Genomic DNA, 24361 nt, shown 5'->3' on the forward strand with positions numbered 1-24361 from the left:
TTGTCAGAACTTGCTAGCTTTGATGAGACCAAATCCATTATTGCTGAAAAATTAACAGTACAGCTGCTAATCTTGCCGTTATTGTTTGTAAGGGGACACATGCTCTTCACTCTTTAGGCTACATATATTTGTAAATAAGGCACAGAAAATACATGGGCATTATCCTTTCCCAGGTTTTAAACCACTATTAATAGACTTGTTAATCCAATGAAGAATTGTATTTATACAGAATTAAAATGTATTAGCCTAGTGAGTACAAAAGGGGTAGTGAAGAGCATTTACTTACAGGGTAAATCAAGCTCTGATCAGCTGATCATCAAAACATTATCTGATTTACATTTCTATAGGCTTATGACCATATGAACAGGAAATTAATTTTGGCACTAGGTTCAATGATACTCAAGTCTGCTATGCTAGAAAGAAACACAAAGCTGCTATTCATATTGAGACCCACCACCCAATACAGGACAACACAGATGATTCCTTGATTTCTTTGCCCCCGCACTGATAGGTAAAGCATCCATTTTAAAAGCTCCCAAAAAAGCAATAACAAACTTGATGCTGACTTGGTGCAACTCATCTTCTGGTGTATTCACAGCTGGCCTATACAGCTGCTAAATTCTGTTGGAACAGATTTGCTACCTGTAGGGGCTGTTGTTGAGTTGTTGAACTTAATTGTTGGGTTTATGTACCACCAGTTTCTTTTTAGGTTATTTTGTAAAATACTGTTTTTCCTCTGTGGAACATCTCTGATTTAGCTGACCACATTACAGTAGCTGAAGCGGTTTTTTTTCATGTCATGGCACTCTCCATGCTTTCCTCCAAGTATTTTGCCCAGTGAAAACAGACAAGAGAGTAAAACTGGACAGTGCCCTTTGACATAGTACTTTGTTATCCTGCCTAATGCTATTGAGGAGAAAATTCCTTCTCCCACCTAATGCTGCTTATTTATTTATTTATTGGAGATGAATCCATGTTGCTTCAAGAGGCTTTTTTCTGTGAGATAATAGCAGCAGCTCTTCATAGATCCATTTGTTGCCGTGGTGATCTGCCTACTCCTTTTGTTAGTCCGCCTCTGCTTCAATAAACCCCCTTCCTGTTATCAGCCTGGTGAAAATGTCTGCAAGTTCTTCAGAGCTAATAAACAGCATACATCATTCCTTTCATCTGATCACTATAGTGTGGGGCCGTATGAGAGTGAGAATGGCGCATGAATTGTACAGCTGCACTAATGGAACTCGGAAGAATGAACCTCCCCGCTCAGCCCAGCGAGTGCACGACAGGGCACTGCCTTCCGCGCCGAGCCGGAGGTGCCAGGACTCAAAACCTGCACCTTGTTTCCAGCACCAGGGAATGACCTGTCTCTCGAAACTAATAATGCAGAGCTCTGTGACCTGTTTCAAAGTTTCTGGGTTTAAAACAAGCTTGAGGTCTCTTCAGCTTTTCAGCCAGCTAAAACAATCTTTTTTTTCCTTTGTCTCCTGTCCCTTACGCCTCCTAGGAACGAGATGGAAAGACACTTCTTGGAGCTGCTGCAGTTTAATATCAATGTTCCTGCCAGTGTTTACGCCAAATACTACTTTGATCTTCGCTCTCTAGCAGATGACAATAACCTGAGCTTTCTGCTGGAGCCTCTCAGTAAAGAGAGAGCACAGAAGCTGGAGGTAAATGGTCTGAGAGTGGCTGAGCAAGGGACTCCTCTGTCTTGTATGAGTAGTAAGAGCATCTGTTGCTAATCATGTTAAGTGGCAGTTAGAAAAACTAAAAAGCTTTTAGATTAGTATATTATAGGGTAATTTAACCTCTTTATAAATACAGTTAGCACTTCTAAAACCATGCATAGGCTAAGCTAGAACTCTGAGAAAAGGAAAGGTTTTGGAAGAGATTACATAAGTCTAGCAGATAGCAAAATAAAATAGATGCTATTTTGGGAACCGTAGTTCTAGGCTACATATGATTGAAAGGATTAGTGTCATGTGTAATGGATTGTCTGTCCCTCCCTGGTCACAGTCTGTATTCCAAGCACCTAGAGACAGTCACACTCAGACCCTTCTAAATACTACCAGCTGAAGGTTTCCCACTGCATCCCACTGCACAGCTGCTTTTAGAGTTAGAGGGAGCACTCTTACTGCTCTCATGGTTTAATAAACAATTTGTCTGGGGGCAGCTGCAGAAATAAGTTTTGGCTTCCTATCTTTCCAGAGAAATGTTGCTTTAAGATAAACTTTTGGAGTAGCCCCTTCTTGGGAATCCTTCAGAATGCCCAGGGGAGTGTAAATGCAGATTACTGTCCCTTTCTACTCCATAGAAAGGCTGCCCTTGTGGGGAGGCCCTGCAGCCTTCTTGGCATGAAGGCTCATTTTAAAAAGCTTTAATTTCTGCAGAGTCAGTCTTCCTAGTTGCTGGAGATATGTAAGACATTTTGAAAATATACAAATTACCTGGGTTCTCAGGGAAATTTCTTGTTGGATCAATGCAACCTTTCATCTGTCCAGGTTTAATTGATGACTCTGCATGTTGTTTTGTTGACCTTTCAACAAAAGCATTACCACAGGCCCTGTACACACTGATACCACAGTCCCTTTCAGAGAGGGGTGTGCTGCAGATTCTTGGCTTATATTGTTCCATTGTCCACCCCCAATATTCTGCCAAGGGCTAGGGATTTTATTTTGTCCCATAAGTGCCTGAACTTCAGGAGTAAGTGGGATCCCTCCTGGTCCTTTGGAATGATAAGTATGATATGCCTATGAATTCTTCTATTTAAAGTTAAGCAGTGCAGCTCTTCTGCTTTGTCTCACCCTTGTTACTTGCACTCTAAGCTAACACTGTCACTAATTGTAAATGTGGTTGTAGGGCAGTTCATAGTCCACAGGAAATGTTTACTGAACTGCTCAGTGCCAGGGCATAAGTGGATGATTTACAGATAGTGACCCTGTTTTGTTTCTTCTTTCTTAGTATTTGGGGGCTTGGTATTTAAAACCAGAGTAATTTTCAGACCAATATGTAATTTGCTATCATGCACTTACTAATGCATGTATATTGAACATTTTGGGGGTTAATTCTGAAATGTGATAAATATTTAGATTATTTGCTAAAATTTTTAATTCTACCTTTTGGTTAGAAGCGCATAAGCAGCTGATAGGAGCCTGTATAAAGCAGTGAATTAGTGAATTCCAGAAACTGAAAACTGATTTACACCATATGGGCAACTGGGGCTAAATATGTCAACACAGGTTGCTGTGTGATTGATGTGCGAGCATTAAAGCAGGATGGAGAGTCTGTCTGGTCTTGCACCAGGAGCTCATGCCGCCAGTGTCTCAAAGAATGCCACTCTTGAGCCAAATGCATGCCTCCAGAAGGTCGGCAGAAATAAATGTAAATAATTATTTTAAAATACACTTAGAACTTTATTCATGCTCAGAGTGCTTTTCACCTTTTGAACTTGCAGAACACTGGGCTGTGCTGAATGGGTGCTGCCTTAAAGGGAAGGTGTAGGCTTGTAGCTGATCACAGGACTCTGAAAGTTCATCTGGTGATAAGTGGTAAATTATTAATGGAAGTAAATGTTCAGGGCTGAAATTCAGTTTGACTTTTTTATTACAGGTATCCCTTATTAATTTGTATTGATAATGCCTGAAGGCTCCAATCAGAAATAGGCCTTGCAGGGGAGGAGACACAGTATTTTTTTGATAATTGTGTTATTAGAATTTAAATAATTCTGCTTGTTACTAGAATAGCTAGATAAGCAGGGCAGAGACAAGCCAATAAATGGATGAAAAAGCAATTCAACACTAGATTGTCTACACGTGCTAATATTTAATTGCTGTAATAAAGTACCATGGCTGCCCTTCCATCTCAGATCATGGGGGTGATCCTATTACGAAAGAATAAATAATATGTTAGGAGTAAAGGCAAAACAGGCACCGTAGTAGAAATTCATTTCCTTGGCTTGCTTATCCTGAGTGGCCAAGGGTAAGATGTCCAAGGGAGCACAGAAACCTTTTCTCCAGAGAAATGCCTGTGTGAATTTCTGCACTGTTAAAATAAAATTTTTGTGCTGCTGCATGCACCAGACCCAGCTACAAGGGGTGATTTTCAACATAACCTCCACAAACTTAAGTCTGATGGATCCAAGTTTTTCATTAGAGAGTGAGACTAGTGAAATAAAGAAGATACTTGTATGTGGAAACCACTCACCTTCTTTAGGTCTACCTTTCTGATGGCTGGGGTTCATGTTTACCTGGGGACAGACCCCATTACTATTTTCCCTGCAGAGTAGTCGTTATTTATTGTCATTCTGGATAAAAGCCAGAAGTGTCACTGCTGCAGAGCACCTGTGCTGTTGGTATTGCACTTGTAAAACCTCCCATGGAATATTCGAACTTTCCTAATGTGGACTTTTCATTCTGTGTCTGTCTGTGGTGTCCAGGCAATCTCCCGGCTGTGTGAAGACAAATACAAAGACTTGTCAAAAGCTGCTATGAGACGATCTTTCAGTGCTGATAACTTAGTTGGTATCCGCCGTTCTAATGCCATCCTCTCCTGAGGAGAGAGCAGGGTGCAGCACCAGGAACCAGCACCCACAGGAGCCGGAGGAATCCACCACTCCATGCACACGAGCCAGCGGTGATGGTGTCTTCCAGCAAGGGGAAGTGAGAGAGTCAGCCAGCCCAGGGAGCCCAGAGCCTGAGGAACATACTTGGTGCAAAAGACAAGACCTTTGTCAAATCAACTCTCTCCTCCTCCTAATGTATCCAGAGGTGCAAAAACAAACTTCTCTCCTTGTCTCCCCCACAGATGTTTGCTTACTATGTAGGCCTATAGCTGTGAACTCTTGAGGTTTTTAATAATAAGTAGTTTTAAATTTTAGAATTTAAACACTAACCACATGACTATAGTTACAATGTTCTTCCCTCTTCTCCCCTGTCATCCAGAGTCTTCACTGCATTTGTATTTCAGGTCAATGCAGTGTTAACAAAAACAACACATGGGACTCCTAAAGTATAAAGCCACTCTGGAGCTGAAAAGAGTAGCATAGACTTGTGTTGATGGCTTTTCCCTGGTTTGGCTACTAAAAGCTGCTATTATTGGTGATGTGTTCATACCAAGAAGCTGCCCAGCAGGAAGGAATTCCATCTCTGCACCCACAACTTCACTCCAGTAAAGATTGTCAAAAGACTTTGAATGTTTTGACTGGGGGCAGAGATACAGTTTTATGTATTGTTAAAATGTATAGGGTCCATGCTGCATTTCTTGTGAATTATGGTGCTTCTCTCATTTTCTAATACTTATATTGCTCTGGAAGAGATGTAATCTGTGTATTTTTCTGAGGCATTGAATGAAAAAGTTGGTCTGGAAACATCATCACCATCCCAAACAGTGTAGCAATCCAGTGGTGAATGGCGTGTGTGCAGCACTGCTTCTCTGAGTTCTACTGCAGATCTCTTGTGCTATATACAATGAGTTCCTAAAGCTGATATTGTGCATCCATCTGGCTCTCCTTGGATATCCAGGAAACTTCCAGGAAGTTTCCAGGAAACTTCCTCCTGGTTTCCTGGAAGGAAGTTACATTCATAATGAGACAATAATGAGTTTGAGAATTCTGGACTACCTATCAAGGTAGATGGAAAAATATTGTGTTCAACTGAGAATTATCAAAAAGCTTTCTGTAAACTTTTTTTTTTTTTTCCCAAAGTGAATTTTATCTTGTGCAACTGCTCTAGAGGCTTGGGGTTTGCTCTTTCTGAGACTTTAGAACAGAGCTTACTTTCAAGCTCTGAAACTGAACTCTAAACAGGATAAGTATTATTATAGACTCTTCCTGTTACAAGTCTTTGTAGTATCTTCCCTTCTTGGATCCAAATAGGTTCTAGGCAGTGTCCTAGGAGCAGATCTCCCTCCGAGTGACACGGGTTTTGTGCACTTCCTCTTACGGCCAAGGCCCAGAAACTTACACTGAACAAACAAGTCCATCTGCCTTTGGGAGTGGGGCTGTGTGAGTGCCATCATCAGTGTGGCTGCACTCAGCTGTTCCAATGCTGCATACAGCCTTTTGCAGTATGCAAATGTGCCAGCCCCTGGCTCCCAAACCCACGGGACTTGGCATTTCAGGTATTGATCACAATTCAATACTGAAAATAACACTACATCTTCAGGTGGTTTTCCTTTCTCATGTTTGTATTAAAAGAAAAGCTAATAAACTCTATTTTAATTAAAGATAAAGGTGAAGGATGTGTTCTGTACAGCTGTTGGATTCCACTGCCCTTCAAAAAAGGAAAAAAAAAATATAAACCCCAGTGATGTGTGTTAAGGCCCCTCCATTCCCTATCACCATTCAGCCTATTCCCCCTTCATTAAGTCCCCATGGGCTGGCAAATGTCTGGGAGCAGGCAGCAGACTCCTGGGCAGGGTGCAGCCCTGCATGGCTGCCCAGATCTTCCTACATGGTCTTTGGATTTAGAACTTCTCTTGGCCTGCTCAAATAAACCACTCACTGCCAGTTTCTGTGCACTTCAATGGGCTTTAAGTAGGGCTAGTCTCTCTGGAGACAATTTGATGGTTTTTAAGTCCTCCCTTGAGGAGCACTAAATTGGAAGCTACAAGTGACCAGCTCCTGGATTGACTTGTGACCTAATTGCTAAAGAGCTTTGCTTCCATCAGCAGGGCTGGTGCCTTCAGCTGTGTGGGATCAGTCTGGTGCACTCTGCTGTGGGGCTGCCCAAAAGCAGCCACTCACTGTGAGCTGCTCAGAAGAGACAGGGGCCACTGGTTTCCATTTTTTGCCAGGTGAGATGGAGACTCTTCCTGCTGATCTGGGTGGCAGGTGAATGACATCTCAAGCTGATGGCTGCTTCTGCAATGCATCCTGCAGGAGACAGCTGCTATGAACCTAATTTTGCTTTGAATATTAGCTGGCTTAGTTTTACTGTAGCCCACAGCACATTATCAATGGGATTTTGATCTGCTCAGCAGATACTAAGCAGGCCTGAACTCCAACTCAGCTTCTTAGGAGGAAAAAATGGCAATTATTTTTACCATTTAGGGGTACCATTCATTCTGGTACCCCTAAAAGAGTTAGATTAGGGAAAACACAGCTAGTGTATTTCTTAGCTAAACAATAAAAAGTAAACCATACAGTTCCTTTTTGAAGTGCTGGGCAGTAAGAATGTTTCAGAAAGAATTGCATAGAGGTGGTTCAGCTGGACAATGAACTGTGAAGGGGTAATACCCTTCAATTAGCACTACTCTATATGCTGGCAACACTTTTATCAAAGAGGCAAAAGAAAAATTACAATCATGGTCAGAATACTGAAATTACAGAGACTGTTACCAATCTCTGCTCCCAGGGAAAAGCAACTATGGGATCAATGTACCTTGTTTCACTTAATCCAATAGCTGAATAATATTTAATCTATGTTGAGGTGACCTCTGCCTGCTTTCAGTTCCAGGGTAGCCCTCCCCATCTGGCAGTTAATGCTGTTTGCAGAGACAATAGCTGTGTTATGGCCCAGCAAGAGTGATGTGAGCACCAGCCAGACTAGCAGGAGCAGCGAGTGTTAGCAGTCAGCAGGGGCAGGAGGCCATGGAGGTGTTCATGGGCTACAAGATGCCCTTGAGCTCCAGCAGCCCCTTCCCTTTGTGTACAGGGACTGTGTATTTTGTTCCCAAGGGAATTTTATGAGAACTACTTCAGTACGGGTTTGGCAGTTAAGAGGACAGGCACTTGAGGGATGGAATAAATGTCAAGACCACTGCTCCTGGATAAGAGTATAGGTGTCAAGCATACCCCGAGCAAGCAGAATTGGACAGAAGAGCCATTGAGGCAAGAGCTTGCACAGGAGTTTGGCAGGAGTGCTCAGGGCAGGGTGAGCTACTCCGTTCACAGCTCAGAACTGGGCAGGCTGCAGCCTCCATCCTGGCCTGGGATTTCCCACAGCACCGTTGTGCTGGATAATGACACAGAACTGGTATTCCATATCATTATATGGGGAAACTATCCTTGCACCAAATAAGCTGTTTGCCAACAATGAAATTACCACTTTGGCTTCTGATCGATATTAAAACCCATTTGAAAAGCCACATGGTTCCCATGCCATCAGACACTGTCATTCCCCATGCCACCCAGCCTGAACTTGTGCTGCATTTGCACCCTTCAGCCCCAGGGAAGCTGGTGAGTGCCTCGAGGGTGGCTTAAGTTGACCAAGTAGAACCTGGAGAGCACAAGCATTGGGCCAGGTGTGTGGGATCAGGTGTGTGCTCACAGGGACACAGTCCTGCAGGCGATTCTCACTGCCTGCAGGAAAGGCCCTTCCCTTGCTCAGGAACAGTGGCTTGAGGTAGGCGGTGGATGGCAGTGCTGCCAAACTCCAGTTTACCGAGGCGCTGAGGACACAACAGCTTCCTGGCAGGCAAGAATGACAACAGGGCTGCCAGCAAGGTGCTGGAGTTACTTCGGGAGCAGGCAGCGAGTGTCCACAGCTCCTTGAGAAGAACCTGGTGCTGAAATGGCGCATGTCCCCTCCACACCCCAAAACCGCTGCCCTTCAAGCGATAGGATCAGCCCCAATGGTGTGTTTTGCCTGTACTTGAGCATGGGGGGCAGAGTCAGGTGAGTCAGGCTGTGGGACTGTCAGGTTTATCACTGGGTGCTGGAATGCTGCTTCCAGGTAAGAGATCCTATCTGGTGGGACCTGGTGTGTGCCTACACACCTAACTAGATAGCAGAGTCCTGCACCATTAGTCACCACGGAGCCAGCCTTAACCCTTTGCTGTCCCTCCCCAAGTGCTCCTCGCAGATGGAAGCACAGCCACCCAAATGGACCAGTGTGCAGCATCCTGCTTGGCTAGGAGCTGTCATCTGCTTGGCCTTAGGAGTATCCAAGTGCACCTCTTCAGGGCCCGACCTGATCTCAGCACAGGGTAAGGGACACGTACTGTGCAAACTGCAGAACACCAATAAAAGTTGATAGTTAACCCTCTTTTAGCAGTGAGGTGTGACCTTGGCCCGTCAGGGAACGTGCTGTCAGCACAGTCATGGGCACAGCCAGCACGGCTGCCCCCGAGCACAGAGCCTGGCTCAGGGTGGAGCCTGGCACCGAGGGCACGGATGTGTGGCATCCTCCATGCCAAAGGCAGCGCTGCGTGGGGTTCGTGCACATGGAACATGCTATTCCTGCGCCACGCAAGTGCAGTTGCCTCACCAGTTCCCCACGATCCCCAGTGATAAGAGCCCTGTTTGGCCTTCCAGCACACACCTCCCCCTCCCCCAGCAGGTAAACTTTTAAGGTAATAAACACTCTGACAGAAGCAGAAGTAAAGAAAACAACACACACTATTTTTTATCCTCATAAATAACTAATCTTGATACTTCTCTTTGAATAAAATTTCTTCATCTTTTCACATAATATAGTACAGTAATTTAAGCAACATTGAACAGCATCGGTAATGGAAGAGGCAAAACCCAACATATAAATTGGCTACAGCAGACAGGGCACACGGCAACGGCTCCTTACCCCCTACTGCCACTTGTTGCTGAGAAGCCAGGCTCAAATACGAGTTGATTGTATTACCCTACCATCACATCAAAGCTGAAAATTCTTTTGCGTTTTTCAATAGGCAACGGTTTGTAGCTAATCTTGGATATCTTTACACAGTCAGTTGCACTTTGGAAAAAACAAAAACAGCAAAATACCACCTTTGACATGGTTTTGTTCATTGTATTGCATGATGTGTGTTTAGCTGTATCTACAAAAGGCACTATAGAGAGAGAGGAGTCCAGCAAGGTGCGGACTGGAGGAGGCTGGAATAATTTAATGCCCTGGATTACAGCACGAGACTACCCACAGTGTCCCTGCACCTGACCTGCCTCATTGCTGAGAACACACCTGTCCCTAACCTGTATCAAAGGTCACTACAGCTCCTTTATGTACAAATTAGGCTATAATACAACTATTTACAGTGTGTAACACAATATGGTGCAATTCTGTCCACAATAAAGTACTCCAACCTGCTGGAGGGGGTGAGCCCTATTGCAAGAGTGTGGATGGGTGCAGCTGAACAGCCCCTGGTGAGCCTTCCATCCTTGCACCTCTATCTCCTCTATCCAGGACTCCCCAGAGACACTCATGCAGTACCTTTATCCAGAGATGTGCCACTTGAGAGTTCCCTCGCTTCCCAGGTTTTGGTTTTAAAATGAGGTGGAAAACTTTTTGACTGAAGTGGTCCAAAGGTGTTAAGATCAACCTCAGATCCTTGCAGTCCTGCAGGAGCAAAGCCAGCAGTTGTTCTCCAGTGCTTGAACAGCTGGGTCACAGTGCCACGCTTGATGAAGGGCAAAAAGGACTCCAGTAATGGCTGGATAGTTACATACATCACCACTGCTTAGGGCAGGCAGAAAAAAAACCCCTTAATACTCAGGTGCTTTTACAAGTGGACAGAGGCAGCCAGCCTCATCCTGCACCACAGCTGGAGCCCCTTGCCCTGGCTGCATTTAGTGACTTTGACAACAGGCCCCCCCCCCACCATATTCTACTTACTGAAACTCAGCTGTCACCACTGCTTAATGCCAGGCAATGGTTTTGTCAGTGCTCAGCTGCTGTCTGATCCAGGGAAGTGAAAAAGGCTTGGGAAGTTGGAGGAAAAAAGGTGTGAGTGCTCAGCTAAGTTTTCCTAAATTAACTGCTCCATCTCAAACCTGGTACTCTCTCAGCAGAGGCACAGCTTTGAAAAAAGCAGCAACAAGTATTGAAGCCGACTGACCGGAAAACCCAGCTGCTGCTCTGGAGAGACAGCCTGCCACCTGGCTGGGACACCCCTGTGCAGTCACTGCTCACTGCAGGGGTGCACCCACCCTTTTAGGGCTGGTTGTGCTGCACTCAGCTGCTGTGCCACATGCCACAGCTGGCGGGCAGGACACGGGGCAGCTCAGAAGAGCCCGCTCTTGGGGCCAGGACTCCTTGCAAACCCGTGCTGGGCCGGCAGGCTCCCCACCCACACAGCCCCTCGTGCAGTCCCCAGGCCAAGTGGCTCCATGGGCAGTGCAGCTGGCTCCTGCCCGGCCCTGAGCCCCTGACTGAAGCGAGCTGGATGTGCTTGCCCAGGGCAGAAGGGACCGCAGGGGATCACCTGGTCCCTGTCTGCGCTGCAGACAGCTGGGACCCTGCCCCTGTGGCAGATCCTCTCCACGGCCCCTTCCTCCTGCACTGCCACCACCCATGAAGCCCCCGGCCTGCACAGCTCCTCTCCCTGCTCAATGTGCTGCTGCCTGAGCAGGGCACGCGGCTGCCTCACACCAGGGCCCCCAGGCTTCTCCTCCTCAATATGCAGCTGTGCCTGGGGGCTCTGGGGGCACTGAGGGCAGTCTCCTGCTCTGCCCAGGGCACCCAGGGAAGCAGCACCCCCCTGCCACCTCCCCCTGACCACTCTCTGGGCTTTAGTGAGGGGCTCAGCGGCAGTGCCAGCCCCCACCTGGGGTTGGAGGCCACCATCTGCCCTGCCTGCTACAGCTCTGCCTTTCACCCCAGCACCAGCAAGACCTGCCCAGAGGCTCACTGAGGAACACAAATCAGTGCTTGAGAGCCTACTTCCACCCGACGGGCCCACAGGCAGCAGCATCCCAGGACTCCAACCAGGATGTGGGACTCCAAATGGGGCATACACAGCAGTGCCAGGCTCCAGACCTCCCCATCCCTCTGCCCCGACATAGTCAGCAGCACCTCCTCCTGCCCTGCCTGGGGCTGCAGCTGCTCTGTGCCCGTGGTCCCAGGCAGCACCACCATGGTGGGGATGAAGATGCCAGGGGTAGCCCAGCTGTCACCCCCTCTTCTGTGGCCCAGGGTCTTCGCAACCCTCTCCTCCCTGTGGCTGGGGTCACCGAAGCTCCCTCTGGTCACACATGGGACAGTGGGACCTGCTTGTGGTAGGAGGCCATACTGGGCAGTACCATCCTGCCCACCAGTGCTGGGCTGGCCTCACCGTACACAGAGGCACCCGCAGGCTTCCTGGCCCGGCAGCAGCGGGTGGTGAAGCGCCTCCAGGACTCGAGTGTCTTGCCAGACCAGATCCAAACACCAGAGGTGATCCCCACCACAAGGCACATGAAGTACTTAAGCATGAAGACAGCATAGTCAGGCTTGGGGCGGTGAGGGTCCCCCAGGCAGGAGCAGTTCTGTGCCTGCTCCCAGGCCTCTCGGTTGTGCTGCTCGTAGATGTAGCAGGCAATGACGATGGTGGCAGGCACAGTGTAAAGCACGGTGAAGATGCCGATGCGGATCATCAGCTTCTCCAGCTTGTCAGTTTTGGTGCCGCCCTGCTTGATCACGCTGCGGATGCGAAAGAGCGAGACGAAGCCGGCCAGCAGGAAGAGGCTCCCGGTGAAGAGATAAACTACAAGTGGTGCCAGCACAAAGCCCCGCAGATTCTCCAGGCTCTGGTTGCCCACATAGCAAACCCCGGCCACCGGGTCACCGTCCACAGAGCTCAGTGCCAGTACAGCAATGGATTTGGCACTGGGGATGAGCCAGGCAGCCAGGTGGAAGTACTGCGAATAGCTGGCAATGGCCTCATTGCCCCACTTCATGCCAGCTGCCAGGAACCAGGTGAGGGACAGGATGACCCACCAGATGGAGCTGGCCATACCGAAGAAGTAGAGGAGAAGGAAAACCACGGTGCAGAGAGCAGGGCCCGTGGTCTCGTAATGGATGTGATGGTGCTCCGGGTTGCAAGCCACGCTGGCATGCCCTGCCACCAGCCGCACGATGTAGCCCATGGAGACGAAGAGGTAGCAGGCAGAGAGGAAGATGATGGGGCGCTCAGGGTACTTGAAGCGCTCCATGTCAATGAGGAAGGTGGCCACGGTGGTTGAGGTGGAGAGGAAGCAGAGGATGGACCAGAGGCCGATCCAGAAGGTAGTGAAGGTCTTCTCATCCTGGGTGAAGTAGGGCTGGTAGCAGGGGATGGCACAGTTGAGTACCTTCCCAGTCCTGATGCGGTTGTACAGTGGATGGGACTCCTTGGAGATGGGGATCAGGGGCGCTCTGCACTTGCAAGTCTGACCACAGTCCAGCCCTGAGAGGCGCTGCCCATCGAGTGGCGTCAGGTTTTTGGCCATGTCCTTGGCAGGGCGTGTGGGCTTCCCAAAGAAAGGCGGCAGGGTAGTGGCTTCCGTGTGGTTGTATCCCATGCAAAGCACCTCGGTGTCCCCCAGCACCGGCAGGCTGTCACAGCTCATCCTCTCGGGCCAAGCAAAGCCGTACTGCTGCATGATGGGCGAGCAGCCGGCCTTGGCCCGCTCGCAGACGGAGCGGCAGGGGGGCAGCGGCTTCGTATAGTCGGACAGGCAGATGGGGGTGTACATGCTGCAGAGGAAGAAGCGCAGGTCCGGGGAGCACTGGATCTCCACCAGCGGCCAAAACTGGTGCACCTCTAGCCCAGCCTCGTCCTGCGTGTCGTGGTTGAACTGGTTGGGCATGTAGGTGAGGTTGTAGCCGATGCCCTTGCACATCGGCACCGTGATCTCCTGGCACACCAGCGCCTTGGAGGCGGCGCGCCCCGCCGCCGGCAGCCCCAGCAGCAGCGGCAGCCCCAGCAGCAGCGGCAGCCCCCGGCCGCCCATCGCCGCCGCGCGTCCTACCGCCGCCGCATGTCCCGGGCACCTGCCGCCTCCGCACCGGGAGCGGGGCCCCGCCGGCAGCGAGAGCGGGATCCGGACCGCCGCCGCCGCCGCCACCTGCGCTCTGGGGCGGGCGGGCGCCCCCTCTCCGCGCCGCGCCCGCGCCCCGCCCCGGGCCCGCCCCGGGCCCGCCCCGCCGCTGGTCCCGCCCCGCCGGGGCTCCCCGCGCCGCCCCCGCGCCGGGCAGCCAGCGGAGAGCCGCGCTGCCCCGGGCCCCGCGGCTGCGGCCGTCCCGCTCGGCCCCCGGCCGCCGGCGCTCGGAGTCCCGCGGCGGGCCGGGGACAGGGGCGAGTGAGAAAATGACGGTGCTGCCAAGCCACCGACTGCTCCGCATCTGTGCATCGCCTTCCCCTCTTGCCCGCCGGGCCCCTCCCGGGACCCGGCTACCCCGGCTCGGCGCGAAGAGCCGAGCGGCTGGAGGAGGAGGGCAGGCGGTGCCCGCGGTGCTGCTGCCGCTTCTCCTTTTCCTCCTCGATCCCTTCAGCCCCTCTTCTCGGAGTTGGGACAAACGGGGGAAACCCTGGGTAGGGGAAGGGAAGACGTGAAGGGGTCCTGGCCGGCTTTGCCTTGCTCCGGCCCTGGCACATCAGCCCGGGTACAAGGGGCACAGTAGCATCTACCGGTACGACTCCCGACTCCCGGTACGCTGAACTCGGCAGGAAGAAAAGCCGCCCCTGCCCGGGTGCAGGCAGCTGCGCTACCACATTCCTGCCCCGGATTGCGGTCGCCATCCGCTCCGGCCAGCCCTTTTCTTCCCTCCCAGGCGGGTGGCAGGCGCTGCAGCCACCGATGAGACCGTGCTGTGGCAGAGGGCTCTGCCCAGCACCCTGGGACCGCGGGCTCTTGCCAGAGCCACCGAGGTGGTCATGCTCAGCTGCCACGAATTCCAACCCTCCAGTCCATGCATTCGTAAACACCGAATTGCCAGCCTGATTTTCAAGCGCTTCCCTGAAAGTCCTGAAGCCCAGGGCATGTTCAGGGAACACAGAGGAACAGACCTGCTTCAGAAGCCAGATTCGGGGGTCCAGACAGCAGCTGCTATGGCAGAGCCTTATTCCAACCAAGGCAGAAGGCTGCTCCCAAGCCCTTGCACAGGAGCTACTCGCTCCACCTCAGTGGATGTGGATAGAAGGACAATTTAGACCAGAGTACTTGCATCCAGCCCTGGATCTACTACTCAAGACATAACCACTGCACATCACAGATACAAATAGCTTGCATTCAAGGCCTGGTGCTGGGGAACACCAGCACCCAAAATACCCCTTAACTGTACCCAGAGCCCACAAAGCAAATACTCAAAGCATGACTTATTCTTGCCTTCCTCCCAGAAGTAAAACCTGGCTTGCTTACTGCTCTGAGGCCAGTGGCTGATGTAACCAGGGGCAGAGCACTGACTGCTGATAACCAAGGTCATCAGTCATTTTAAGAGACCTCACGACCACCCCTGAAATCCACATCCACCCAGCCTAGGCATGCATATTACTTGGCACTGTCAAATTTTATGCTTAACAACGTTTTTTTTTAAAAAGGAAAAAAAAATCTCACATCCTTATACTTCTTTGCTTTACACTGTAAGTTTTCCCTGTAATAGAGCTATATAGAAGAAAATTATAAGTCACATGTTCCTTTGGAAAATAGTGGCATATCCTTGCAGCAGGAGTCATAACTTTTAATTCTCCTTAACAATGAGTTTCTGTGAACTAGCAGCCCAGCAGAAAGCAATCACAGACAGTTTCATTATGGCTGTCAGTTGATTATCCAAATTACAGCTGAGAGAAGAGGGTAGCCTTTTTATTATCATCATTGATGTACAATTAGAAAATGCTGATGAAGCTCCATAAGAGCAGAAATTGTCTTTTTTGTTGGCATTTTTCATTTTTATAAGCATTCTCCTGGGCAATGTCTTAGTTTGATTTGACACACAATGGGGAATGGGTACATAAGTGGGAAGAGAGAAGATAAGAAGGGGAAAATGGGGCAGCTCTTCATTTCAGTTAATCTGTCAACTCTTGTAGCCTGGTTCAGGTTTTGCCACTCCTCCAGATGTATCTAATTCTTAGAGCCTGGCTGTAAATAATGCTGTATCTGCTACACTGGGGACACATAAAATCCAATTAAGAGCCAGGTAGACATCTGTTGGCTTGCTCTGTGCTTCTGTTTCCTTTTCGTTTTTTATCAATATGTAGCAGAACAACCAGAGCAAGATTAAATATGGGGTAAGTGCAAGTGCAGTTGATAGGTTCGTTACTCATCTCTTCAGCACAGTATGAGAGTAGAGTGCTTTATGTGCATCCAACACTATTAGTAACAGAAGATATGTCTGCACAAAATTTACTGCAGACAAAACGAAGTGTTTCCTGGCCCTAAGAAAATGCTTTTATAGTTAAAAAACTCTTAAGTTATTAAAAATCACTTTACCTTTTATCCGTGTGCAGAAGTGTCCATTAAGCTCCACCATGCTAGACAGGTCTTCTTGGGAACTCATCTAACCCCTGCTCCTGGCTCCAGCCCAGAGGATTCAGGCATGGACTGACAAAACGTGTCCTTACAGACATACCTTCCACCCACTGAGGCATTTTCAGCTGGCATGCAGTGGTTCCTGGTAGAAGCAGAAAGTAAAAAGATTATAAATATTTCTGTGTTTATTTCTCTCACTGCTGACTGTCAGTGTACACTGTTTACGCGCACAACTTGCTTTTGTGAAGGATACCATGACTTTTAAAAGACTTTAGAAAAGGACTAAGTGAGTTTCCTTTGTAAAGACTGGCTATTGCCCTTGCCCTTGTTAAAGGACTCAGCAGACTTTTGCAAAGAGCTTTTCAGCCCAGGCTTTGGGCAGGGACAAAGCCAAAGAGCACTGATCTCACTCTTGGCTTTGCCGGCACCAAAGCAGGGCAGGAACCTCCTGCCCCTCTTGTCAGAGGATCAGCACACCACCCCTTGGCCCTCAACCCTTCTCGCTTGAAGCAGCAAATCCTGGTTTTGTCTGCACTGCTGACAAGTCTCCAGCTCCCAGGAAGGGAGCAGTGGGGGCCTAGCACAAGTGACTCTGGTTTCCTGGTGCTGGTGGGCAGCCTGCCAGTCACCCCAGCTGGAGGCTGTGCTGGCTCAGGCATTGCCCAAATCCTGATAACAAACTGCTTGAGTGAGGAGGCGCTGGGGACCATAAGGTGGTTCGCAGCAGCACAAGACTTGCCTTACTGCCTGTCATGAGTGCAGGGACAGACATTCCTTTTGGCATCACGGTGCAGCCCCCAGGCAGCACCAGCACAGCAGACCACTGTGTAGTGGTACAAAAGGATATCAGTGTTTGCCCCACACTGAGGACACAGCTGCACCAAGGCTGGTATGCTTCTGCTTCCACCCATGGCAAGTGTTCGCCTTCCCACCTGAGAGCTGCCTGTGCTGCAAACCCCAGCACCAAGACTGACCTCATGTAACAGCACCTGGAATGGGGGACTCCTAAATAAGACCAAGGTTCTTGCTGGACTGCACGCAGGAGGGACCTGACAGGCAGAGAGACACAGGGACTCTTGGCCCTTTGCAAGCAGGCAGAGTGGAGTGAGAATTGCTGCCAGCATTTGCAGAGGGACCCTGGCACACAAATCCTACTGAAGTGCAACAGCAGCAGGGGTGAACATTTCTCCTGTGCCCAGATGAAGTAAAGGCTGTGGCCTGGGGAAAGGAATTCAAATTTAAATCACTTGAATGCTTTTCACCATGTCTTACTGAAATTCCCTTAAAAATCCTAGCTTACATCAATACAATTTGTTTTTATATATACCTGTGCAATTACACACCTTAACATATTGCAGGAAAACAAAACCATGCCAAACTGTAGCCATACCCAAAAAGTTAAATAGAATTTGAAAGCTTCTAAGTGAATTAATCCAAAACTTGATTTCTAACAGTGACACAGACTTTAGCAACACCTAACAAGTGCTGCAGTTTGTAAAATGCCACCAAAAGTTCAGGTAAGTAAGACCAAAGTAAAATCAGGAAGAGTGGCTGCACATAAAACTAATATTGCCAAACTCATCACTTATTAATTAACTATATTTGTACATATGAGTGCACACAAAATGTACGTAATAAGCTTTCTTTGGTCTCCCCAGGCACTGGGAACCTTCCCATGAGCCACAGTTGGAATACTGAAGGGATGTTCCTGTCCTGAGGTGCCATTACCCACAGCATGCAGAGGCAGGATCAGGGCCCTGGCCCAGAGCTGCAGGAGGGTTGGTGGTGATGAGGATGGGCCTCTGCCATACCACAGCCACGGCTGGTCTTCATATCTCCTTGCTGTGACTCACAACACTGAGATAAAGAGGAAGCAGTGAAGTTCCTTACATCTAATTTTCTTGGGGGGTATAGTGCAGCCTGAAACATCTGAAACTTTTCAGATATGTAGTTTTTGAAACACAGCACATTATGCTTTTTCTTTTCTTTTCTTTTTCTCTCAAAAGAAAACAGTCTCCATAGTGAAGTTGACATGATAAATTAGTATGGCCCTGGCAAAGCCCTCACTCTTCATTTGGCAAATACTTATTTATGGACTTTCAATTTGTGGCTTATGTAACAACAGGGTGAGTGACTTTCAAAAAAGCTCCGCCATGTATTGACCTGATACACCCTAATGGGTCCTTCAGAGCAATTAGGATTTATTGTGTTAGCGTCTATTGTGTATCCAGACCATTTTAAAAACATGTGTTATTTACCCAGAAAGCAGTAATGACTGTTTAAATACAGTGAGATTGTTTCTTAAACTCTTGCTGCACTATACATTGCAAAGAAGTTACTCCAAATATTTTTCAGAGTTAAATACTTTGCTCCATTGGGATTTCCAAGCTGGATTATTGTATGGCACATGTATTTGTATGCCTATAGCTGTAAGTAAACGTAGCTCTCAGGAAAGCTGCAAAATGATCAGACTTGAAGCATGAAATCTGATATTTTTTTCTGAACTAAGGGGCCAGTGCTTGCCACTCTAGCAAATGACCAGCTCGGGCCTTTTCCTAACTTAGAGACCAGAGCATTTCCCATGAACCACATGAGTTTTGCCCTGCCTGATCTGAAAGTCCAGCAAAAGTGACCTTAAGAGCCACAAAACTGTGGTTTGCATCATCTCGCATCTAATCCTCCACAAGCACATGAGGTGGGGCCATCACCACTTCCCTGTAACCTCCTGGGGGCCAGCATGCAAGAACACAAGTGTTGGTTTCTGAAGACCAGTGCCGGTGTGAGAAGCCAAATCCTTGGCTAGGCTCCTCAGCAGGCCTGAAGGAGCCCAGCTTTGCAGCCCAGCAAGGACCAGCACTGGCTTACACCAGCTCTGACTGACCACAGAGTAAAACAAATCCCCAGCTCATATATGGGAGCCATCAAGTGCCTCCATGAAACAATAACAATATAGATTAATTACCTCTTGACTTGTCTTCAGACCAATGCTGTTTTTATCAGTGTTATCTCAAAACCAGTTCTTTACTTTTCTGCCTTTTTCCTGCCCTCTCCTTTGCTGTGTGAAGCCTTCAGAGTGGAACTGCTCAAAGCAGTTCTTCTTTGGCAAAATGCTTTGCCTGCCCTGCTTCAGATCACAGCCTTTGGAGACTTATTTCTATCTGCTTGATTTACACCAAAATTGACATATTATCTGTTACAGCTGCAGAGACAGAAGTACTAAGTAGTTTTTTTAGTCCAGAAAAAAAGAGGGACAGGTTTTTGCCTGAAAAATTTGTGGCAAGTATTTCAGAGTTAGGATGCAAGTTTGTAATGGCTAATCCTCTGGAGAACAGTCAGGCAGCCTAGACTGAAGCTGGCTATAACTTATGATTTCTGTTTTGTGGAAAATTCCAACATTAAAAAACAATGTAAAACACACCAGTTTGTTCCAAACAGGGCAAGCTGTTCATACTTCCGAGCAATCCAGCAGCATCAGGCAAAGTTAAAATGTTTCCTCTCAAAATATGGAGAATTCCTAGAAGCCCCCTGCCCAGGAAAGCCTTAGGAGCAAAGGATGGGGGAGGACCTGAAGTGGGGGACATGGAAATACTGGAGTGATGGATCTTGCTGACAAACTGAGCAGACTTCAGGCAGGAATTTGCCTGGTGAGCATTTGTCTCTTAGGTCCTGCCTGATTTTCAGAGAAAGTTGGTCAGTTAAAACAGAAACATTTCCAAGAGATTTTCTGTCTCTGCCAAATGGACATTTTACAAAGAAACTGCCCTCAGTATGAACATCTGCAGTTATGGGTGGTCTCTCCTGGCCCTAAAATTCTACGAATTGGTGCAAAACATATGATAACAACTGTTGCCGTTAAAAGCAACTTCAGTCTGTGTTCAGAATAGTTCGAGTTCAGTCTGTCTTTTCCTGAAAACACAGAGTTTATTTAAAATAGATTTCAAACATGTAAGCCAGTTTGACTGCATTTCTTCACTAACATCTCAAGATGCTACAATCAAGACCTTCCAGATGCAGTGATTCTGGACTCTCTTGAGGCAACCTTAACGGATCATTATTTCCAGAAACTGGACTCCTTTACAACGTGCCATATTGCTCACTTAAGATCAGAAGCAATCAAAAATTATGCATTTGAAAACTTTATCCTGTATGTGTACTTATGTACATTACCCTAGAAGGAGAACATTTACATACATTTTTTGTTTCTATGAACTAGAAAGTATCAAAGCCAGAGACCTCCCGAAACAATGTCTTCTACCTGATCTTTTAGGCATTCTTGCTAAGATCAGGCACTACAGATTTTCCCTATCTGCTTTTGACATACTTGAAGTGCTTGACACAGAGCTAGAGGAATATAAGAACTAAGATTCAGCGAGTCATGTCATTCATATCACGTGGATAAATCTATGTTGAAATACAGATTTAAATCCCTGCATAATCAACATTTATTGGACACAATAAAAAGAGCCAGAAACACATGAAAAGGCAGTTTGCACTAACTAGAACTATACACATTTTGATTACTTCCTTCTTCAAGTCATTCATGGCATAATATAATACACAGGTCAAAGTGATTTTGGAAAGGATGTTGCTAGCAACCTTCCCATTCAGATATCAGTCAGATGTGAAGGATTAACCCATGCAAGTGACCTTTAGGCGCTGTAGTGGAATGGAAACAGGGAGCAGAGTCTGAAGCGGGAGCAGAATCTTCAGCAGGAGCCAGAATGGTCTTTTTCCAGCTCAAGGCTGAGTGGTTATTTTTCAGCTCTCTGTGGCCATAAGGGCAGGGCCATAATGTTAACAGAATTGGAGCAACCAGGAAATTTGCTGGGTAAAAACACTATTCTGGCTCCTGCTGCAGATGCTGTTCCCTGTCTCTGTTCCACTAGAGCACACAAGACTGACAACCTAGACTGACAACCTCTGCTCTCTGCTGCAGGGAGGCAAGGCAGCACCGCCCTTCAGCCAGGGTCAGACTTACTCAGTTTTGTCCTGAAGACAAAATCCATCTTCTGGTAGACGAGCAGTCTGGAGGCAAATAAGGCAGACTCCTTACCTGGGCCAGCCAGGCTGCATCCTGACAGGACCAAACATCCCTCTTTTGGGGAGGAAGGGATAGAGCAAGGTGAGAAGACAGAGTAATCCTTTCAGCTGAGACTTTGCCAAGGAAATTGCTAATTAGCAGAGAGAGGATGTACTGTGGCTGGTGAGAGACAGACACGTTCTGTGTTGTGAGACAGTGCCTTCAACCAGCTCTATCTGTGAGACAGTGAGCTCCCTGATTGTGTTTGTACTGCAGGAGCCATCCCAGCAACACCAGCTGAGCCCTTGATGCCCGCTGTGCTGCCTACAGCCTAGTATGAAACCCTTGATGGGATTCCAGACAGACAAAAATCTCAGTTGTAAATCTTATTTTCACTGTTCTAATACAACCAAACCTATTACGTACAGACACACAGAATGGCTGCGGCTTCCAGGTCATGGAAAAAGACTGATACTGGAGCAGCACCTGCATTTCTTAGGCTTGCTTGGATATCTAGGGGAAAGGAGAGTGTTGTACTCGTAGCTACCAGAGGAAACAGGGAGGCATTTTCAATCTCTACCAGCAGTGAGATGGTGGTCCAGTTGGTCCACAACTGTGGGTGTGTATCTCTAGAGTTTGGAAACATTTTACGCTGAGACTACTAAATTGGGTCAGCTGGAATCTAGTCTAACCACACTGAGCTTAATCTGCAAAAGCCCAGTTTAAACTTGTGGGACTGTGTGTGGTTGTCCTTGAGATGAGCACCTGTTCAGCAGCCCTGTCTTCAAGGATAGCTGAAACATACATCCATTAGCTACGAAGAGCCAACAAACTAACCATCACACCCCACAGATTTCTTCCATAGATTATATTTAGATTCCCTGACAACATAAAAGGAATGATTCTTAATTTTGTGCCTCTGTGTACTTTCCATGGGGGCTAAGATGCCCTGAATTTCTCTTCGATACTTAACCACATTTATGTAGGGTCAAACCTGCCTTGTGGCTCTTTTAATCTGGTGTATTACCAAGACACAGCTGTGTTGGACGCATAGGCTCCTGACTAAACCTAGTACAAGAAGTTCAGGAGATGAACTGAGACTGATACCAGCAGCAACCTGATCTCTACAGAAGTAGGGATTAAACATATTCACTGCCTAAAACAACCCCAAGGTGCGCTGGGCCAAAATGTTCTTTAAGAACTTCTGTATGTACTGGTGAAGGCCTTAGTGTGACTGAGAGCTGGCACAGATATGGAGAGATCTGAGGGGAGAGAGGTGGAGACGAGTGCTGTTTGCACTGTGCAGACTTGTAAAAGGATGGGCAAGGTTTCGTCTTCAGCCTGAGCAAATTCCTCACCTTTACTAAGCTATGTGAGGTGTTATCAGGCCCTTCCCTAAATAGATCATAAAAACCCATACAGGTGATTATTTTATGAAAAAAGGGGAGAAACAACAAAAGCAAAACAACAGCAGTGGCCTCCAAGTCTCTGCTGGGGAAAGAGGGACAGGCCATAGGCAAACAGGAGCCCCAAGGTGTGTGTGGCAAGCTGCAGGAAGGGACAGGGCTGTTTACAGGTCCTTGACACTGGCACGGTGCTGACTCTGGAACCATCCCCCTGCCCTGGCTGCGAAGTACCTCCTGTGACCGGCTCGGAGCTTTAGAGAATGAAATCCAATTTACCTGCCACAAAGAAGAGCTTGGCGAGGCCTCCGCAGAGCCGGTGGGTAAAGGAGGGCTGCCAGTTCCCATCCCCGAGCTGCCCCCTCCCAGGCAGCCCGGAGGGAAGGGGGAAGGGGCAGCCATGGCAGTAAGTGCAGGAACAATTCACTGGAGAGCCACGGTGCGCTTTGCAGTTTGCCCACTAATTACTATTAAGCCCCGGTTCCTTTTTGTGTTCCAAGGGGCGTCTTCAATGTGGCACTGCTTCTTGGGCCTTTCATGCGGCTGGGCTAACCCCTGAATAGCGGGCTCCCCCCGCCCCTCCTCGCTACCTCTCCCTTTTTCTTTCTCCCTTTTGCTTTTCTGATAGTATTTTCTGTCCATGTTGTGTAAGGCCCTAAATGAATCTTGACTGCCCCTACAGCCGACTGGAGACGCACAAAAGCGGCCCATTCCAGTGGCCACAGCGCCATTGTGTGCCCTAACAATGCACTAATTGGCGGCGACAATTGCGCGGCTGGGCAAGGAGAGGGGCCGCGGGGGGTGGGGTGGAACACGGGACGTGGGTCCTTCCCAGCCACTGAGGCGGGCAAGGAAAAGGAAAGTGTGAGGGGCGAGAAACGCGCTCTGCTCCGCGGCTCTCCCGGGGCACGTCCCTGCCCGTCCCACGCAGCTCCAAGGGCCCCCCCGCACCCCTACAGGGAAGTGTAAAGCGAAAAATTGTAACGCGTGGCTATGCAGAGCAAGAGGTGTGCAATCTAACAGGGTCACCACAATGTCCCAGGCTGTCTCACCATGCCACAGGCTGAAGAACTCGTGATGAGGACACCGCTGAGATATTCACGGGAAAAGGTCACACAGCCAAGAAGATGCTGGTGCGGGGGCACTCTGCCCTGGGTACACATGGGAAACTGCTCACCTGTTTCTAAATGGAGCTTAATATACCTGTGGTTTGCACCAGAACAGTGGGATGCAAGGACAGGGTGTCCTACAGCACTCTGCTGAGGGAGGTGCTGGTCCTGTGGAGTAGGAGCCTGTGGTGCTGTTGGGAGCAGGGGAATGAATCTGGGCCACATCTCCAGTCCCAGCAAAGCTGAGGGCTGGAGGGATGAAAGGGACAACAAGTGCCATGGGAGTGAAGCTGCTTATTGCCACTGTGACACCACCCAGGACTCAGGAGGGACTAACTCAGTCTCACACTGAAATATGGCAGAAATGAGCCCATGGACTTGGAATGCTGTCCCAGTATGAAGTTAAGCCTGGAGTTTGAAAGCTGATGTAGCTGACAAGTGAGGGGCAGATTTCAGCTCTATTCATTAGCTTTTTAGATAAAATATGAGACAAGAAATGGCATGGACAATGTTTTTGAGAAAGAAGTATGGAAGGCTCATCCAATTGCGTTTGGCTCAAAATTAATTCAGACAATTGAGAGACATGAGGTCAGATCCTGAAGCACTCAACACCTACCCATCTGTTTTCCATACAGCTCCTATCAGCTCCCTCAGAGAACAGTGAAGACCAGCACGTGTGGAGCACTGTGGTTCCTGACAGAGA

The 24361-nt window shown here is 48.4% G+C and overlaps 3 protein-coding genes across 4 annotated transcripts in view; 1 reads left to right on the forward strand and 2 right to left on the reverse strand.

Annotated features, from left to right (window-relative positions):
- CCNYL1 (cyclin Y like 1) overlaps window positions 1-6222 on the forward strand; it is a 33743-nt gene extending 27521 nt beyond the window's left edge. Inside the window, exons 9-10 of the mRNA XM_030277670.4 lie at window positions 1502-1664; window positions 4430-6222. Of these exons, the coding sequence (XP_030133530.1) occupies window positions 1502-1664; window positions 4430-4546 (280 nt within the window). The 3' untranslated portion in view covers window positions 4547-6222. The remainder of the gene's footprint in view (window positions 1-1501; window positions 1665-4429) is intronic.
- A 3091-nt stretch (window positions 6223-9313) lies between these two features.
- On the reverse strand, window positions 9314-13771 carry FZD5 (frizzled class receptor 5). Its single transcript, XM_002187536.7, has one exon. The coding sequence runs from the start codon at window positions 13610-13612 to the stop codon at window positions 11888-11890; it is 1725 nt and encodes a 574-aa protein (XP_002187572.4). The 5' UTR covers window positions 13613-13771; the 3' UTR covers window positions 9314-11887.
- A 257-nt stretch (window positions 13772-14028) lies between these two features.
- Window positions 14029-24361, reverse strand: part of PLEKHM3 (pleckstrin homology domain containing M3) — a 91669-nt gene continuing 81336 nt past the window's right edge. For both annotated transcript variants that reach the window (XR_003961358.4, XM_032749444.3), the window contains one exon: window positions 14029-16268. Coding sequence is in view for 1 of the 2 variants with exons in the window: in XM_032749444.3 (XP_032605335.2) it covers window positions 16151-16268 (118 nt within the window). In the remaining variant the exon portion in view is untranslated. The remainder of the gene's footprint in view (window positions 16269-24361) is intronic.

This window comes from Taeniopygia guttata, chromosome 7 (genome assembly GCF_048771995.1).
Source record: "Taeniopygia guttata chromosome 7, bTaeGut7.mat, whole genome shotgun sequence".
Lineage (NCBI taxonomy): Eukaryota > Metazoa > Chordata > Aves > Passeriformes > Estrildidae > Taeniopygia > Taeniopygia guttata.

Excerpts from the sequence above, each read along its gene's own strand:
- FZD5 (XM_002187536.7), bottom strand. The coding sequence starts at position 13,612 with ATGGGCGGCCGGGGGCTGCCGCTGCTGCTGGGGCTGCCGCTGCTGCTG.